Consider the following 20097-nt stretch of genomic DNA (forward strand, 5'->3'; position numbering starts at 1 on the left):
ATGCTCCACTGTCATTATCTCCACCTCAGCTTCCGCTACCACCACAGCACACAGCCTGTCATTAGTCATTTAGCTTGCTAGCATTGTTAGCTGTTAGTAATCATTACCAGCAGCTTCCCCTTGTGTTAGACGTTTCGGAAAGACAATTTGAGTTGCCCATTAAGAAGCCATTGGCTTGCCAAAATGAGAAATTCTGCAGATAGACACAAATGTTGCAAACATGTTTTGCTTTGCATCCTGTTTGTCTGTTTGTGTTTAACAGATTTTTAGCAACACTAGTGACGAGACTCTAGAGATGGCAATGTCGGTCTGTTGGTTCACCACCTTGGTCCAGACTAAAAATATCTCAACAAATATCAGATGGATTGCAGTTATACTGTATAGATAGTCATGTTCCCCAGAGGATGAATCTTACTGGCTTTGGTGATCCCCAGATTTTTGACATTGTTTGACATTGTTTTAGCTGTAGACTCCTGTCTTGTTTTTTTTCAAAATTACTTGAATGATGGGATAAATAACATTAAATATGGCTAAACTTGGAGGTAGAAGCTTGAAGGTTGTTTGAATGTATCAATAGCCTGCTAGCCATAGGTAGTTCAGGTCACCATTTGGTTTGAATTGCTGAAGTAGCACTGAAGCAACAGACTACTCAATCCTACTCATAAATTCTATATGATTCAGTATAAGTGTGTGGTGCAATAATGATCAGGGTTGTTGTATGTGCTCTGCAGTAAGCCTTCTTATCATTATACCGGTGTGATTAAATATGTTGTGGTTTAAACTGAGAATGATTTGACACCAAAGCTATGACACTAGCCACAACACAGCACAGATAACAAGGCACAGATACAAATACAGAGGCATAACGCAGAGACCAAGTGACAGACAGCAGGTGAGAAACAGAACAGGTTACCAGAATACGCACATTACAATATCTTTTATCTAACTAACTACTATTATTAGATCAATACTGTCAAACCAATACAATAGGTACAAATCCATAGAAACAATAATCAACAAGATCTACTATTAAGAAATTCTTGCCATATGTGTTCAACAGGAATGCAGGGGGAGTGATTCGATGAAATGGGGAAAACACTTAAAACATTTGGAGGAGTCTCAAGTTATGCCAAGAAAATGACTGTAGTAGTTTCTGTACCCTACTTAGGTTTGTAAAATAGTGAGATAGAATTATGGCAGATACAGAGTAATCTAAATTATATATAAAGTAATGTTTAAGAAAGAAAGGTAGAAACAAAGATTACAAGTCAGTTTATGTAAATGATCAGTATCAAGCCAAACCAGAATAAAAGTGTTAGGGTGATAATAACCTTTTTACAACAAGTGAACATTGACAAATATTTTTGTTTTCTTCTCTTTTAGCCATGAAAAGTATTTAAAAAAAAAATTGGTCCACATCACCGTTGAGTAGCATGATTGCTCCAGAAGTTAAAGATTAAGGCCTTCAATGCTTTTATTTTGAAGGGTAAACATTTCTGGTCTTATTCTGGCCAAGCTTGATGCAGCTACATTATTGTGGATCTATGGGGCCAGTTGGAGGATCAACATTAACTACAGGAAACTGAAGAGTGAAGGATGATAATAGAGGGATGACAGAGAACAGTTGGGTCTGTGTACCTCCGCCAGGTCAGAAAAGAGGACTTGACTGGCGCTTCGCCTCAGAACGTCCCAGTAACTCCGCGCCACAAACTCCTGACTCTCTTTTTTTAGCACCTGTAGGAGCGGTCAAGCAGGGCCAGGGTCAGTTCACCTACAACTCAACCGCTTCAGGAAATAAACTTCAGCTTCCAATATTCACTCTATCAAATCTTAATATATACAAACAGATTCATGAAGTGCATCACTACGTTACATATACAGTACATGCACTGCATATTCATGAATGCATATTTGCTTTAACTGTCACTATATCCTGACAGTACTACATGAATCAGATCATGTGTGATCTGTGAAAAAAAATCAAATTTCCCTGCCTCCTCCTAGGGCTCCGAATGGCATGAGAAAAACAGAGCCGAGGAGTCTCTTAAGCAGTGTCAATGACAGCTTGTGAACTGCAATCAAACTGTAAAACTAGACAGCGCTGATTACATATAAATCAAGATTCTGTTACTGCATTGCCTATTTCTTGCCTCAGATGTTTTCAGAAACATATTTTGTACTTTTTAGTGTTAAAATTAGAATGTTTGCTCCAGCAGCCAGTGGATGGTGCTTGGTTGGAGCTCAACTTGGTCACAAACATTCTCATTTTACAGCTAAAATGTACACTGAAATATATTGCCGAAAACATTAGAGGCGAGAAATAGGCAATGCAGTAACAGTTGTTAACAGTTTGACCGCAGCTTACGAGCAGTCATTGACAGTGAGTTAGCAACTCCTCAGCTCTGAGAGGTTGTTTTCCTTCGAGCACGGTGGAAACTTGTTATAGTGTTGTATAGTGACAGTTTCAGCAAATATAGCAAAAACTTATTTTTTATAAAACATACCAACTGAACCTTCAATAAATAGTAAATACTTGATCAAGATAATTCTGATCTTGCGCTCAATGAACTGCCTAATATGGAAAACTCCATCCATTCTGTTTTGCCAAAATGGATAGAGCATATTGTAAATTGTAGGCACTCTAAATTATTTGCTAACCCTACATTGATGAAATGCTGTTTATTAGAAAAAAATGGCTAATACAAGTGGGGAGGAAGAAAGAAAATTTAAATGTTTAGAATTCATGTTCTGTCATCAATTCAATGATAGTAGTAATATCCATTTGTAATGTTTGATTCAACTATAAATTCACCCCATCCACTGTAAGCACAAAACATAAAAACCCATTAGTGTCAAACTAAATAGGAATGAAGAGAAGAAGGGTCAGAAAAAACACACATGGTTAACTGACTCTTGGTTAACGTAACAATAAAAGCTATCTATGAGCAATCTTCTGTAAGACCTTTATATCTAAATTACCCAAGCTATCATCGTTACTTTGCCTTTGTGCTGAATCAACAACAAACACATGCAAAATTTAAAAAATAATAAGCGTAAAAGCTCTGAAGCTAACTCACAATTCTTTCACCTAAAAGCATGTTTTCCTATATTTCCTATGATCGTGAACCAGCTGAACATAAAGTTGTCCAACGCCACAAAAAAGAGCTGCTTCTGTTAAGAGTGTATGCTGCCTTTTTAAAAGACAACCTGACCACCCACCTCGTCTGTCTCTCCAGGGAGAACGCAGCAGCAGCCATTTTAACATGACCCTGCACCGCTCTTAACTTCACAGTGATAATGCAGCTATCCATCACAACACTGACAGGACAAGGAGTGTGTGTGTGTGTGTGTGTGTGTGTGTGTGTGTGTGTGTGTGTGTGTGTGTGTGTGTGTGTGTGTGTGTGTGTGTGCGTCTGAGAGAGGGAGAGACAGAGAAAGAAATAAAGAACGAACATAGTCTGAACAGAGACTACTGGCTGGTACACATCCTCCTTGAGCCTCCATCCTCCTTTGCTGCACTGTACTCCATCTCAATTAGTAAATATGTATTACCACTCAAGGTAGGCAAACTTCTAAAGTGGTTATCATTGTATCTTAAGTGGAAATTAGGGGCAAAAAATGACCTATTGCAATGTGCACACTATTGCAGTGTCAACATTTCATTATTGTTATGGTGATTTTGGATCAATAAGTTCATCTGTAATGGAGTTTTTTCTTTCTTTTCTTTGTTCGAAATTTAACAAGATAGTCTTAATAATATGCAAAAGGTAAATCTTTCTCTCGATCGAATTTCTGTTTTAAAGTAATATGTTTAATTTTGGATGCCATACCACTCAGCAGATACACATTTAACCTGTTTGCTTTCTTTATGTAAGTGTGAATGTGCTCACAAAATAGAAGCAACTTTTTGTATGTAGCCCAGACCTCCTTCAATAAAAATATCCTGCTCTCTCTGTGAGTTAACAAAAACCCCAACAGGAACACACACCGCCAGACAAACAGCACGTGTCGAAAAACAGTCTAAAATGGACAGTGTCTGATCGTGTTTAGAGCTTTAGAGGGCCTCAAGTCATTCTAAATCACATCACTCTCTTTTTGTAAGAGTTCATCTCTCCTGACCCCTTAAATATATTACTCCTCTGCTGCCATCCCTCTCTCCATTCATCCTACCCTCTGCCATCATCCCTCGATCAATCACCCAGCTGACCTGACAGATGGACACTATGTCTTGAAGGAAGTCTCTCTCTATCCCACTTATTCTTCCTATCCATTCATCCTTTCAAGGAGTCTACTCTGTATGTTTTACTGACAACAGAGGATCAGGTGGACTGGCTCAGGGTTAAGACTTTTTCAAAGAGCAGGTCAGGACACAAAAGTGGGTGACAGAGGCATTAGACAGAGTCCTCTAAGGATCCCAGTATAATTGACATTTGCACCCAACAAACCTGCCAGAGTCCCCAGAATTAAGTAAAATAGTCCGAACAAAACAGAGTGAATTTTAAATGATTTGATACCCAGCAGGTTGTGAAACTGGTGTTGGATCATGAGATTCATTATTTAGAGAAACTGTCAGTAAAACTCACCTATTACGTGAACCTCTTATATGAACCTATTATATGCTGAATTATCCCTGTCCGACATCCAATAAATGTATTTGAAAATGTTTCAGAAAACTATTCATTTAATCATATTTCCCATTATTGAGAAATACAAACTTACCTCAAAATATTCTGTCAATTAAGAAATATTACCACAAAAATAAGGGTAAAAAAGCTTTCTAAAAAAAAAATAATGACAGATTTTCAGAGGTTCTAGATATTCTGCAATATTGTTCGTAAAAAATCTGTCTACCATGAATGCTTAACCTTTTATCATATCCATGTTTAAGTCCCCATTGTAGTTTTGATAATATACTACTTTCTTTTTCAAATAAAACCATGTAGCATGTAGTAACCAGCTGACAGAAACGGCTAGCGCTCTGCTCCTCTGTTCATCCTTATATCAATTTCTTTAACCATTTAAAGAAGAGCAGAAAGCAGACTAAGGGGTTACAGTTTTAGATACATACGCTGTTCATGGGGGCAACCTGATATCCATAGAGCTGCATACTCTAACACACAGAGAGAGACACAAGGAAGAGAAAGAGGACAGAGCATGCAGTCAGAGAGGAGGAGGGAGGAAGAGAGAAGACATGTTAGTACATGCAGAGAGGTTGTGGATACGCTCCGCAGGGGGATGTCATTTACAACACATCTGTGATTTCATTTTTGATTTTACATCTGTTAGTTTAAATATTATATATCTGTCCATAGTCATATTTTTACATAACACATAACATCAACAAACATTCCTGACAATGCTCCCTTTAATTTGTTTTTTTAAAGAATTGTGACCACAATTGCCAGTTTATATGTGAAAAATAAACTGTTTGTAATCACATCACAGTTTTACCTCTACAAATCTTTGGCATTTCCGTGCTGACATGTCTTGACATTAGCCGACATATATGCCACCAGCGATATATCTGTAAGAAACTCAAACTCACCCAGTCTGACCAATTTATTATTTGGCTCTAATACCACATGCAGGCTTTATATTTTATTAAGTTTAAACCTACTTTACAATTAGCCAATCAAGCCTGCAGATATAAACATAAAAAGCGTAATTCAGTGTAGTAAAGCAAGGTGACCAAAAGTTAAACCAAAGAAGTGTTGAAAAAGGACAAAGTCTTTTAAGAGTGTATCCAATTACACAGTACACAGTAAAAACAGAAGAGATACCATATTGTCAAAAACTTTTTCTATAAGGCAGCATGCAATCATGGTTACATGAAGGGTTTAGCTAACTTTAGTACTTGCTTAAATACAGATGATAATTAACTTGGATGGTGATATGTCATTTTCCATACATCCACAGTTTGACACAGCATTCATCGTGTTGTGTCATCCATTCTACACTCATGGATGTATTAAAATACTCATGGATGTATTCTCATGGATGTATTAAAATGCCATTTTCAAAAGGAAGTAACTTTACAGTAATGTTTGTTTTTTTACTGTTACATTAACCTCCAGGACATTTTATTTCAAGTTGACCCCACTGATAATAGCAGCATTACTCCATAAATAATTAATGGTTGTTTTCACTGTTGGCTGTAGTAAGGGTGATTAGTGAAAGAATCTTATTATCATTACAAATGTGCCTCTCTTCCCACAGACAAACACACCCTCGTCCCACGTTACCAACTTTCTTACCAACTGTGCCGACTTCTCAGCATCTCCTTTTCTCCCTTTCTTCTCATTTTTCTTCCGGAAGATCTCCTGAAGCTGTAATGAGAGAAGGAGGGAGGATCTGGTTCAAAGCCAGATTTAAAACTCTGAAGCTTAAATGTTCATATGTATGTAACATTCACTGAGTTCACAAAAGTCGCACACTTTTTCATGCTGGCCTATGATGTGATTCAAGAATTGGCCTTTTGACAACACGATTAAGAGAGTCTTGGTTTTCTAGTTTGGCTTCTGGAGGGACTTGTGGTCACACAAATAATAAGGTAAGTCAAAGCTGAATCACATTGGGCAGAAAACTGCAGCTGTATAAGTATGGATATTTTTTCTTAATTGGGAGAGTAAGTGGTCATAGCTTTGTATTTTGCTTTCCATCTACTGGCCCAGGAAAACATCATTAACAGCAACTTTTAGTCTATTCACTAAACTATTTTTAACGAATCAATTTGTATTATTAATTTGAATTAATAATGAAAAGTGTTACCTACAACATTACATCAAACACTGCAGTATCAATTATAAAGGGATATCTCCAGGAATATTTCACAAGTGGTGATCACAAAAGGGCCTGATGTCGTCCTTTATGGGTTTATTTGAATTAATATTCCCTTCATTTGATTACAGATGTAATTTTTAGGCAAAGTCTGAAAATCAGAGCCTATTGCTGGAATTTTAATGTGTGAATGTTTTTTTTTTTTCAGTCCCGCACCTGCCCACTCCCTCCCACAGGATCTTCAACCATTACCACCTCCTCCCGCTGGTACACCATCCCACTCCCATCAGTCTCCACAGGGATTCTGATCACTTCCTGCCTGCAACAGTGTTTTCAATTAAAAATCTGTTGGTCCCATCCCACAAGGGAAGCAAGACACATGTAGCCCTTATAGCTTTTTAATCTAAAGAAATGCTATTACAGTTAGGCTACTCATATGTTTCATATGCTGTCTTTAGAAAAAGTAAACAGAAAATCAGCTTTTAAATGTAACAAAAAAGCAGCTTCAGCTTAAGGCAGTGGGATTTAAGGTACATTAAACACAACTTTCTAATCGTCCATCCCTGTTTCACTGATAGTCACTTCACTCTGACTGTCAACACCTTTAATATCCTAGCCTTGACCTTTTGCGATGGGAGAAAAACATGATGTTAGGGCTGGGCAATATATCGATATCATATCAATATCGTGATATGAGATTAGATATCGTCTTAGATTTTGGATATCGTAATATTGTGATATGACATAAGTGTTGTCTTTTACTGGTTTTAAAGGCTGCATTACATTAAAGTGATGCACTTTTCTGAACTTACCAGACTGTTTTAGCTGTTTTATTATTTGCCTTTTCCCCCTCTTAAGACATTATGTCCACATTACTGATGATTATTTATCTAAAATCTAAGTGTGAAGATATTTTGTTAAAGCACCAATTGTCAACCCTAGAATATCGCCGCAATATCAGTATCGAGGTATTTGGTCAAGAATATTGTGATATCTGATTTTCTCTCTATCACCCAGCCCTACGTGATGTTAATAATAACGGTCATGGGATGGATTTTCTCTCAGTATCAGAGACTCACCACCAAGAACTCCCTCTTGTCCACCATCTGGTTGCCGTCTGCATCAAACATATTGAAAGCAATCTTGAAGCCAGCATGGGGCTCTGGAGAACAGAGAGGAGAGCACATAGGGTGAGTGTGTGTGCGTGTGTGTGTGTGTTAAAGGCAATTCTAAATCCAGGAATAGCATATACAATTAGCAAGTGGCATATATGCTAGACAGGAGGGAGATGGGGCAGGTGGATAAATCTATAAGGACTATGAGTTACAGTTAACATCTGACTTTTTCACTCTTGCCGTTTCTTAGAGATCAAGTCTACCAAATCAGATAAAGTTTAGGTCACTTTATGTCTTTATTCTAGAAATACCAGCATGCATATGTTTGCTACAGATTAACCAGAAAAAAATCTGAAGACATTTTTGAACAAACCAAGAATTGTTTTCTACTTTAGCCTTTGCTGGTCCTTCAACCCAAGTAGGTGGTGATGGCGCAGTGAATATGGCACATACCTTTGGTGTGAGAGACCTGGGTTCAATTCCCACTAACTTCTAAATGTGTGTGATGACACTTCTGATATATAGCAATTGTAAGTCACTTTGGATAAAAGTAACAATGTAAAGTAATTTCAGTTACTACAAATGAACCCTTACTGTATCTTCCCATCTGAAGTTCCAATTAACATTGATTAAATGCAATCAAACAGCAATGACACAAACCCTTTCCTGATTAATGTGGTCATGATTAATGGCAGCTCTCTCATTACACACTAAGCTACACTAGGCAATCCCTGGAACTTTCTCTAGGAAGAAATGTTGCTGCAATTTTTATTTTATTCAATTAGATAAGAACATTAAACATTGACACTGGTTTGGTGATTGATCATTTACAGAAGAGAAAAAGCCTTTAATTCCTGACTTTGAGGGGAAGAACAGCATACATATTTAACAATTTGGAAGGTTTAATGGGCAGTATATAGTGCAGTAAATTGCTATTCTCAGAGAGTAACAAGTGCAGTTTCTTTTTTCAAGGAATAAGCCTCACATTCCTGTCTATATTTAAGTTTTGAAAGGTTATAAGTAGAGGTATTTTTCTTCTTTTCTCTGTCTCTTTCTCAATTTCTTGTCTTACCCCAAGGGAAAGGGGAAAACCACCAGATTTGTGTTATAATAGCCTCTTGTTAAATTCCGGGTGGGCCTGAGTATAATTCATAGCATGTACCTTAGCTAACCTTCTCCCAAAAACAAGCACAGCATACTGCTACAGTAAAGTGAGAGAAAGATTTAATAAATAAGGAGAAAATGAGATGAAGGAGAATGTGTAGAGAGACTCAATTGACTCACTTGTCAGGATGCAGAGCAGGAACAGGTACTCTGTGTATGAGATGATGCCTAGTAAAGAGACCAAGACAGAGAGTTAAAGAAAAGGTCACATTCAACACACACACACACACACACACACACACACACACACACACACACACACACACACACACTCACACACACACACACACACACACACACACACATAATCCTTCCTTTGATGAAGATAGCATCTTAAAATGTGTCTTCTGGAGCTTTAGCTGCCAAAAGCCATTGGGCCACACACCATTTCTTTTTCTACACCCCAAGTGTCCAAAGTAAAGACACTGGCTGGTAGGGGTGTGTGCATGTGTATAAAGTCTGTGTTTGGATAAGCAAGTGAAAAATGTTTTAGGAGGTGATCCTTTCTTGCCTCAGGCCCATTTAGAAATCTTTGTAGCTCCGTCTTGTCTCTCTCTCTCTCTCTCTTCTCTCTCTCTCTCTCTCTCTCTCTCTCCGTCTTTTTTGCTTTCTGTCTGATCGCCCAGATAGTTCAGGGTGACTCGCTTGAGTGTTACGGGAGACTGCTTTCCCATGTATGTGTGTGTACGTGTGTGTAGGTGAACATGACACCAGCTAAAACCAGTGTAAGCCTTGTGTTTTCCTGATGCCTGACTGCTTTGTGTAGAGGAGCTGGTTTGGAACTGAATTATCTTTTCCCCCATGTAGCCTGAGCTGTGTAAAAACCAGGAGATATACTCTGAAACTACTCAAGTTTCTAAAAGGCATTCTGCATGTTTATACTCACACCCTTTGTGATATGCTACTGATTAAAAGGGTGGGTAAACATTAATTCCCAGGTAGTAATTATCATCAGGAGAAAAAACTTTCCAACAAAGTCAATGATCAGTCTAAACAAAATTTAATTTAGTTTCATACTACTATGTTTGCTTTTTACATATGTATCTATTATAGCAATTTATTTATATTTGCTTGTGTCGCTACATTTTAAAATGTTATGTTTATCTAGAAATGGATATAATTATAAGATGATAGTATGTCAAAAATAAAAAGTCAGGTTTATTTGTATAAGCCAATATCACAATTTCTCAATGGCTTTATGGCCCTATATCCATAACTGTTTCTGACTAAGATAAAGTTTTCTTAAGAAGAAAATATATGGGGCTGATCTAGTTATAGATAATGCTTTTAACACCAGTAAAACATAAACTCATTATAGGTACATTCATACAACTGATATGATTGATGGCTGACAAAATGGATTTACATTTACTATGAGCTGTATTCTGTCATGTAAATGCCCAGAATGCTATGGTATACAAATAATCACCTAACCGTGAACTCAACACATTGGATGTTTCTAAACCAAAGTACTGTGCCAGGTTATTGTGTAACACAAGGCCAACCAATACTGACACGTTGTATAGCCCCCCCTCCCCCCAAAAAAAACACACTCAACAATGTTCAGGCAACACTATGCATTCCTTTGTCTGACACATAGCTATGTCATTCTCAGAAATCCAAAGCCATCCCAAGGATTTTAACTGTCTCGCTGTCTTGCTCATCATGGCATGAAGAGGAGAGCATGTTCTGACATCAGCTCACACGCACGCACACACACACACACACTGATAAACAAATCAGTGGTTTAGAGGTAATAAAAACAAATAAGTAGGGAGGTATACTGTGTGTGTGTGTGTGTGTGTGTGTGTGTGTGTGTAATATGCCACCAGCAATTTGAATAGACATGCACTGTATATAACTACAATGTCTCTTTCCTCTCGTGCTCTTTCATTCGTCACTCTACTAGTCTGTTTTTCTGTAATATTTGTTCCTTTACACTCCAGCTACTTCTTCGATTTCTCTACGTCTCCCCACACTCTCTCTCCCTCTCCCTATCCCTCTCTCTCTCTCTCTCTCTCTCTCTCTCTCTCTCTCTCTCTCTCTCTCTCTCTCTCTCTCTCTCTCTCTCTCTCTATGTCCTTTTTCATTTCGTTTTTTGGTATTTGCTTTTTCTCTCTCTATCTCTCTGATTCAAAAAAGGATGAGGCCAATGATCCTGGATACTGGTCCCTAGAGCGTAACCATAACACATTAGTTACAAGGTGTAAAACATTATCATGACAGAGAAAGAGAGTGTATGTTATATTTAGCAACTCTGAATGTGTGTGTGTGTGTGTGTGTGTGTGTGTGTGTGTGTGTGTGTGTGTGTGTGTGTGTGTGTGTGTGTGTGTGTGTGTGTGTGTAGGAAAGGAACAGTGAAGTGGAGAGGACAGGGGGAGGATAGGAGGAGAAGGAGCGGGGGGGTTATTTTTAGTTTTTTTCAGCAGGTTGTTTGAGGAAGGACAGCATGGCTTCGACCCCGGATTAGAGACACCTACAGTGACTGACTGACACACACACACACACACACACACACACACACACACACACACACACACACACAAGCTCACAAGTCCTATTTAGTCACACATCAGCAGGTAAACCTGGTATTCATACAGACAAGCAAGTGCACTAAAGAGCTGCAAAAATGCTGTAAAATGTAAAAAAAACTGTTTATCACTGACTCCTCATATCAACAGAAAATTTTGGCTGTACATAACTTACAGTGAAATTTGTATATTGAGTATATCTATAAAGCAAATGAAACTGTAATGGTGAAACAAAACTCCAAATCCTAATCCAATGACATCCTCTGACCTTGTTATTATCTTATTTGATAACAATTGAATTGTGTTATTTAGTAGTGTGTGTGTGTGTGTGTGTGTGTGTGCGTGCGTGCGTGCGTGCGTGCGTGCGTGCGTGCGTGCGTGCGTGCGTGTGTGTGTGCGTGTGCGTGTATCTTCTCCGACCTCGTTCTCTCAGGTTGCGGAACAGTTTGGAGGATCCTCTCCATACTGGGGGAGTTTCTGACAAAACCTTTTCCAGCTCCTGACAAGCGCACAAAAACACACAATTTACAAGTGAGTTGCCTGACATACACCATATAACTACAAACCTTAACCTTTAAAATTCAAACTATGACATTAACATAGACAGAAACAGAGAGGGAAGGTATCATGCCACGGAAAGAGGGAAAGGATTCACAACAAAACTATCCATCTTGACATGTTATTCTAGTATTGTATCTAAAATGCTATTTTCTTGAAATCAAGTAAAAAGGAAGCAAAGAACCATTTGAAAACAAGTGTCCATTGGCTGTAAATAAGTAACCTGTGGAGTTTTTGACCTCTGTTGGCACTATGGAGGAATGTATAATTAGCAGGTTTCCTTTTTGCTTGTATCCCGTGCTGTACTAGAATGACCATGTGAATGACACAATACACCTTCCTGTACAGAGCAGTAATGCAAATGTTTACTGCACGTAAGCCACGCTTTCAACTAATAAACAACTGGTGGAGGTAATGCGCAGGGAAGGCAGGGAAGCAAAGCACCTGATTTGTGTTGAATGAATGGATCAGAGGCTGCACATTATATATATTTGTTCTGTTTTTTTGTTTTTTTTTCAGGCTGGCACAGCATCCAGTGTAACATGCAGTTTAGGTCACTAAAGGCTTCATTCACCTGTTTTTTTCTTTACATGTAGTGACAATGAAATCAATAATGATGTGTTATCATGCACGAATGCTACTATACATGTAGAACCTTTACGTTTACACAAATAATCTCTTCAACAATCCCGGTAAAATCAGGATTTTAACTTGGCAGAGTCTGCAACAGATGTAACATGCAACAGATGCCTGCAACAGCAAAAGAAAGACGCATTAAGAGTGTGTCTCCCACCTGTTTGGCCAGGGACCTCCAGGGCCTCTTGTCTGCCAGAGAACGAGACAAAAGAGGAGAGAAGAAGAAGGAAAGAGGAGAAGAAAGTTTGGGTGGGCTTGGTTAGATAGCATCTGTATGATCTAGAAATGGGTCTTAATGTGCTGGGTACAGTCACAACACACACACAGACACACACACACACACACACACACACACACACACACACACACACACACACACACACACACACACACACACACACACACACACGCACACACACACACACACACTCATTGTATATACACTGTCATCATCACAGGCCCATTTGTACCGTCTAAAGTGCCCCGTGCTTGTCTTTGTAGTATGTGGAATGTCCCCGTAAAAGCACATGCTACTTTTGTTCTGTTTTATACAACAAAGTTCATCTAATTCAACATCAAAGGAGGCATTAGAGGATGTTGGCGGCTAAGAGGGTATGTGTGGCTGTATCGTATGTCAGTGAGCCAGCGTAGATATAAACACACACATACAGGTGCACAGTTTGCACGCAATACAATCACATGCCCGCTGAAGAAAGGAATGGTTCTTTTGGACGGGTGTTTGTGATAACCTCGTCTTTGAAGGGCATTTTTAAACCAGTTGTCACAAAGTAAAACACAAGTTAAGCGTCTGGTTTAGATATTTAACTGGTTAAGAGGAAGGGTATATGTGAGCAACTGGAATGTGGACAAGTGAAGTGTGTGTGTGTGTGTGTGTGTGTGTGTGTGTGTGTGTGTGTGTGTGTGTGTGTGTGTGTGTGTGTCTGACTAACATTAACCTCAGACTAAACAATAGCTGTAAAGCCATCTGCTTTGAGGCTGGCTGGCCAGGGCTAATCTGTTACAACTGGCAGCAGGCTGACAGAAACAGCGCAGATGTGTTGAAAGTGTTTTAAAACTTGGTTTCAGTAAAAAAATATTAAAAAGGATATTTTTACACCTGGCACTGACAACCATTTTGGGACATCAATTTTAGATCAGAAATGATCATCCAAAAACAAAAAAACACATTCAAATTCAGTTCGTTATCAAAAAGCACATATAGAAACATTTATAATAAAATAGTAAGGCTACAAATATGGAAACTACAGAATTATAACTTAACTTTAATATTTGGATCTGACCAGCACATACATGTATATTGTAAGATGCTAAAATAGCAGGATGGAACTGTACTGTTTGGGAAAGATACATTTAATGCATGATGTCACATAAATGTAATCCATCAAAATCTGGATACAGTCCATATATAATCCACATGTTAATGCCAGGTGCAAATGGGACACAGTCATAAAAATAACTGTATAGCTTCATCAAATTAAAATGGCTTGGATGCAAATAGAATATGTAATTTCTCTCAAAGTAACAATCTCGAGTAGCCGGTTAGCTCAGTTGGTAGAGCGGGTGCAGATATGCAGAGGTTTATTCCTCGATGCAGAACGTCCAGGGTTTGAACCTGACCTGTGAATTTCTTCCCCCCTCTCTATCCCCTTTCATATCTCTCTGCTTTCCTATCCAATAAAGGCAGAAATGCCTTTCTAGCACTCTTGAGACTTTTTTTAACTGAAGTTCAGAGATACTTTGGGCCAGGAAGGAAAGCATGGTCTCTACACAATATACAAACAGGCCTCAAGTCTGGATACGAACCCCATTCATTTCATTATATTCTGTCCCAGACCAAGAGTTTTGAACCTAAGTGTAAAAGCTCAATTGTGAGTCAGTGAAACATACTTCTAGGTTCGTTCATGGTGACCGACTCGATGAAGTTCTGTGGAGTCATGTACAGCTGCCCATCATACTCTACAGAGCTAAACATGCGGAAGCGATGCTCATGGGACGACATGTACACGTCTCCATCCTCAAAGTCAAACAGACGTGCCTGCGGACATAAAAACAACAAAACAAAAGTATAACTGTGTTAGTTTTAAGATATTCCTTCTAATCAAAAGATTTTAAGGCGGTGGGCATCTCAAAAGAGATTACAAAATTACAGCAACAAAACAGTTATTAGCAAGGCTGGGGAGCAGGAGACAATGCAATCAAAGGAGTACACTTCAGTTATTTTATTAATATTACATTACTGACAATATTAACATCAAATTAAGTTAATTATATGTGTGTGGTGGTCATAATGTCATATTATGTGAAAAGTGCAGGCTATAATAAAAGGTACATGTAAAAATGTACTTCTACAATTTAACCAGCAAATTTAAATAATCCCCATAGGTGTTTAATGTGCTGCAATGATTATAGTTTGAATGTGACTTCCCCATCTGTGAAGAGAAAACTCTCTGGCTTCTCACAAAGACACCCAAATCTAAACTGCTTTTGAGCGTATATAACGAGGAGTTCCATCTATTCCTGGCATCAACTCTCTCCATTTAGCGCTCTGTGATTATAAACAGTCAGCACCTCTGGCGCAGTACAATAAAAGGAGAACAGGGGCACACACACACACACACACACACACACACACACACACACACACACACACACACACACACACACACACACACACACACACACACACACACAACTACGCTGTCACTACTTTCTACTTGATTAGCATCTCTCTCTCTGTAAGAGGCCAGGGATTCAACTTGATTAGCTGCAGTGTAGGAGAGCTGCTACGCCAACAGATTGTGCTGCATGAAGCTGTGTAATTAGCGGAGAGGTTTCCAAATTTAAACCTGTTTGGCCGGAGGCCCCAGCGCACTGAGGTTCCTGCTCAGCTCAGCTAACATGCTAATGAGCACGCATATTCATTCATAAAGCTTTGATGCTGTTTTCCCCAAGGGGGCTTTTGAAGGCATGAATAGGAGATGAGTGCTCGGCTTCATGGGAATGCACTGTAATCAAGTGTAAGAGCACAGACGCCCATGGCTTTGACTCTCACTAATGAATGAAGTTTATAAAGTTTTGCAAAGGCAGCTAGGTTCACATGCCATGCTGCACAACATGATGTAAAAAGCAATGTCAGCTCCTTGGAAACAATATAATTAAATGGCAGTGATTTGAAATGACGTTCACTGTGGTACACTGTGTAGTTATACTGTCATGTAGCCACTACTAAACCCGTTCCTGTTGCCCAGTCTTGTTCTCCTGACTGCATAGCAGATGCTTCCGGTGTTTTCCCCTCAGGCAACCCAGTGTTCTCCATTCACAGCTGCAGCTTTAAGTCCATCTTTTCCTCAGTTTTCTCAGAGTTAAACTGTGCTAACCCTCCCGTGTTCCCTCCTGAGATCAAGTTTAATTATTCAGTTTAGTGAAATTAAAGTACAATCGAGCAAAGGTCCCAGCAGATATCAACCAGCTCTTGAGTCTGTGGTGTCAGAAATTGATAACACTGTGATCTATTTTTATTTTTTTTATTTGCTAGGCATCATACAAATACAAAATGGAAGCAGCAGTTTTCTCCGTTGTGATACAACAACTCTGCTGAACTTTCCTCTAAAATATTTTAAGATTAATGCTACAAGTTTTGCCAGCAGTGTCTCACTCTCTTTTTCTTCTGCTTCACTCTCCTTTCTCCAGAAGTGTTGCAGATGGTTGTGTTTCCCATTTCCCACTGGAGGTATCGTGTGTAAGTTAGGCTATCTAGCCAAATTGTTCCTCAGTCAGGTCTCCTGCATGTCTTTTCATAAGTTATCCTGCTTCTAAACCAGCTACCCCTCCTTCATCCCAGTGTCCCAACAGACAACTCTTTTATCCCTGGCTGTTTAAAAGATCTAACCTTACACTTACAACCTGCATACTTTACATGATCGATGGTCATTTTTAGCACATTTTAGATTGATTTACTATCCTCCAACAAACCACTGGTATCAGTTCATTTCAGTAGGCCTACAAAAACTGCTGTTATTTCAATGTGCCAGATACATAATTATTTAATCAGGATTGCATATCTTCGGAAATTAAGTTCTATATTTTTCTCTCATTTTCAAGTTGTAGCTTAAATGAGCTCATTTCCGTCATACAAGCATCAGACCAGACTCAAAATAACTTGATCAGGACATACCTACTGATCATAAAGCAGCTGATATGCATGTTAAATATAAGTTAGATGCCTAATATCCAGTGTCGCTGTTAAGTTAGTGATCTTATATTTTTCTGAATATGATGGATATTCTGTTGTCTCTGGCTTGTGTCATTTATAAACTACTAGAGGATCCGTGGTACATTTTAGAAGGTACTTGTCATGTCAGTGGTGTGATGCTCTACAGTACTTTAATTGAGGGACCACAAAACGGCGTTATGTAATCAGCAATGGCGCATTCCTAGTAACAACTACAACTTTAAATGACTCTACTTATCCAGAAAATAAGTAAAAGTTAGGTGTGCATATTAGGGTTGGGTACAGAAACGCGGTTCCGACGTAAACGGTAGTAACAAGACTGAATGAGAACGAAAATTTTGGTGCCTTATTTTGGTGCCTGACTTTCTTTTCTTTTTTTTTAGAAACATCGCTGCAAGTTACTGTTAGCTAGTAACTGGATTAAACACAATGGTTAAAATGCTGACAGCTAACGTTAAACGGTGTAAAGTGTGACTGTATTTCCCTGTAGAGGATTCCAACACCGGGACGTAACAGTCTGCTCCGCAGCTGCCGTTGTCGGAAAAACAACACAGACGTTCACTTAAAACAGGTAGCTCGTGGTGCATTTAAAGTTATTGTAAAATACCCTTTTCCCATCTGGTGCTTGTTTTTGTCGTTTACCAGCAATTTACTGGTGAAATAAGTCATTGTTATAAGTTATTGTTATTACATTATTAATTAATCATTTCATTTTGACCATATGGCCTTAGCAATAAACAAGCCGTTCTTTAATGCTGCCAACTGTCGTTTTGTGCTCCTTTTTTTATATTTTATATTACATACATTATAAATATATTATATATATTTTTTTTCAGGCACCGGTTCAGGCACCGGTTCAGGCACCGGTTCAGGCACCGGTTCAGGCACCGGAGCAGGCACCGGAGCAGGCACCGGAGCAGGCACCGTTTAGGCACCGGCACCGTTTTAAAAGTATTCTTTTAGCACCGGTAACAATACCCAACCCTAGTGCATATGCACACTCAACAGAAATATATGCATGGACACATGGCACATTATGCATACATGCATAAAAGTAGTATGCAGATTTACAGATATCTGGGAACTTTTTTTTTTTTTTTTTTTTTTTTACATTTTATAGGCCTAACAATTCGTTTTGCCTATAAAATGAGCATATTTCTTAGGCCTAAGGTTACATCTTCAAATATATTTTTTTGTCCAACCAACAGTCCAAAGAGCAAAAATTTAGCGTTTTTGCTTGAAATCAATTATCTACGATCAATTATCAAAATGTTGCCAATTATTTTTTTGTCAATAAACTAATTGTTTCAGCTCCACTAGGAACTAATGCCATCTACTGCCATTAGATAATGGCAGTATTCAAACTAGGTACAGTAAATGTACTCAAGTACTGTCCTTAAACACAATGTTTAAGCACTGTACTCTTATACTCATTACTTGAGTAGACTATACCACCTACGTAAACCACTTTATGCTACTTTACATATCTACCCCTCTACATTTCAGAGGAAATTACTTAACCTTTAAAGGATCTGAAGGATCTGAGTACTTCTCCACCACTGGAAACTGGTTAATTTAAATAGTATCTAGCTGTATGTTAAGTGTTAACAACGTGTTAGCCTACTCTTGAATTTCAAATGTTGCTGTTGAGCAGTTGAAACAGCTGCCTGACTGACAGTAACATCCTCAACGGGCTGTCATTTCAGCACCAGCTCGAGCGGAGAGCGCCATTCCTGCATCTGCGCGCGCACACGGTCCTGCAGCCAGACAGTGAGCAAACAGTTTCCACTGGGCGTGCTGGGAATGAATGACACAGTTTATCCGCCCGAGAGGAAATCATATAAACTGCCTCCCACACCATGGCTACAAAACACAAGTAGACCCGTCTAACTGGGCCGATGTGGTTTAATTTTAGTGGAAGGAGATTACTTTTCTCTAGTGGACTGTCGTTTTTAATCAACTCCACAGTCCTGCACACCGAGGCCCCTATGTCAACAGTGAGAACAGTGTCGCTACGTGTCACTTAAAGCCTTGTTACCGTCACAAACCGCAGCGCCAGTTGAAGTCAGCCTCCATACCTTCTCCTTGGCTTCAACAGTCGGGATGGACGGTAGCAAACCGTTGATGCTGTGACTCCCCATCCTCTTCCTGCCTCTGCCGCTCGTCATATCGTTGTAGAAGTAAAGCGCCACGGCGCCTCCCGTTGCAAGACACATCCCGACAGCGAGACACCTCCGTGTTCTTCCTCCACTGGCCGTTTGACCACCGACGAGCTCGTTTCTCGCCGACGACAAGAGGTTTAGCTTACCGGCCAGCGCTGCCACTCTGCGGAAAGCGGCCATTACTGCTGTTGTAGCTGCTGCTGCTGCCGCTGCTGCTGAGCTGTGCTGCCGTGATTATAACTTTGCGGGCAGCACAAAATTATCGCGAGATGTGCGGGCACTGTTGATGCTGAGGCTGAGAGCAAAGTGCCAGTGGTGAGGAATTGATGCTTCACTGAGTGATTAATTTCAACCGCGGACAATTATAAACAAGAATGTAGTCGAAGATAAACAGCGGCCTCTATTCACCCAGTTTACTTTTTTAGTTTATTTTACCGTAATATTATCAACAGTGGTGGAAGAAGTAACCAGACCTTTTGTTTTATAAAACAATATCAATAGACTCACAGTTTTAAAATAGCCTATAGCCTACTCTGTTATAGCCTAAGTAAAAGATAATAATAATAATAATAATAATAATAATAATAATAATATAATAACGGCTGTCAGAAATGTAATGGAATAAAAGTGCTGCATTTCCATTTAGCCTAAGTAAATCTATTATCAACCATCTCGGTTTGCATTGGGGAAATTATAAGTGACTAATAATGTCAACATTAGTCAATCTTCACTTTCCATTGATGGTCAGTGTGGTATCAAATTTCCAGTGGGAAGTTCAGGATCAAAGGAGCCAATGGAGAGCAGATATCAAACGAATATCAAAGATGAACTCTTCATTTAAGTTTTTACATGTAGACTAATGTTAACCTGATGGGGCTTTTCTTATGACTTTGATGCTGAGA

At 39.0% G+C, this 20097-nt stretch overlaps 1 protein-coding gene across 6 annotated transcripts in view; it reads right to left on the reverse strand.

Annotated features, from left to right (window-relative positions):
• Nucleotides 1-19412, reverse strand: part of micu3a (mitochondrial calcium uptake family, member 3a) — a 32741-nt gene extending 13329 nt beyond the window's left edge. For 2 of the 6 annotated variants that reach the window (XM_028567133.1, XM_028567142.1), the window contains exons 1-9: nucleotides 19112-19412; nucleotides 14690-14837; nucleotides 12939-12970; nucleotides 12008-12086; nucleotides 9177-9224; nucleotides 7857-7939; nucleotides 6255-6326; nucleotides 5069-5110; nucleotides 1639-1734 (exon numbers count right to left, since the gene is read on the reverse strand). In XM_028567133.1, coding sequence (XP_028422934.1) covers nucleotides 1639-1734; nucleotides 5069-5110; nucleotides 6255-6326; nucleotides 7857-7939; nucleotides 9177-9224; nucleotides 12008-12086; nucleotides 12939-12970; nucleotides 14690-14837; nucleotides 19112-19375 — 864 coding nt within the window. In that variant the 5' untranslated portion in view covers nucleotides 19376-19412. The remainder of the gene's footprint in view (nucleotides 1-1638; nucleotides 1735-5068; nucleotides 5111-6254; nucleotides 6327-7856; nucleotides 7940-9176; nucleotides 9225-12007; nucleotides 12087-12938; nucleotides 12971-14689; nucleotides 14838-19111) is intronic. The other 4 variants (XM_028567151.1, XM_028567161.1, XM_028567170.1 and 1 more) reach the window with 3 other exon arrangements.
• Between the last annotated feature and the right edge of the window lie 685 nt (nucleotides 19413-20097).

This window comes from Perca flavescens, chromosome 2 (assembly GCF_004354835.1).
Source record: "Perca flavescens isolate YP-PL-M2 chromosome 2, PFLA_1.0, whole genome shotgun sequence".
NCBI classification, from domain to species: Eukaryota; Metazoa; Chordata; class Actinopteri; order Perciformes; family Percidae; genus Perca; species Perca flavescens.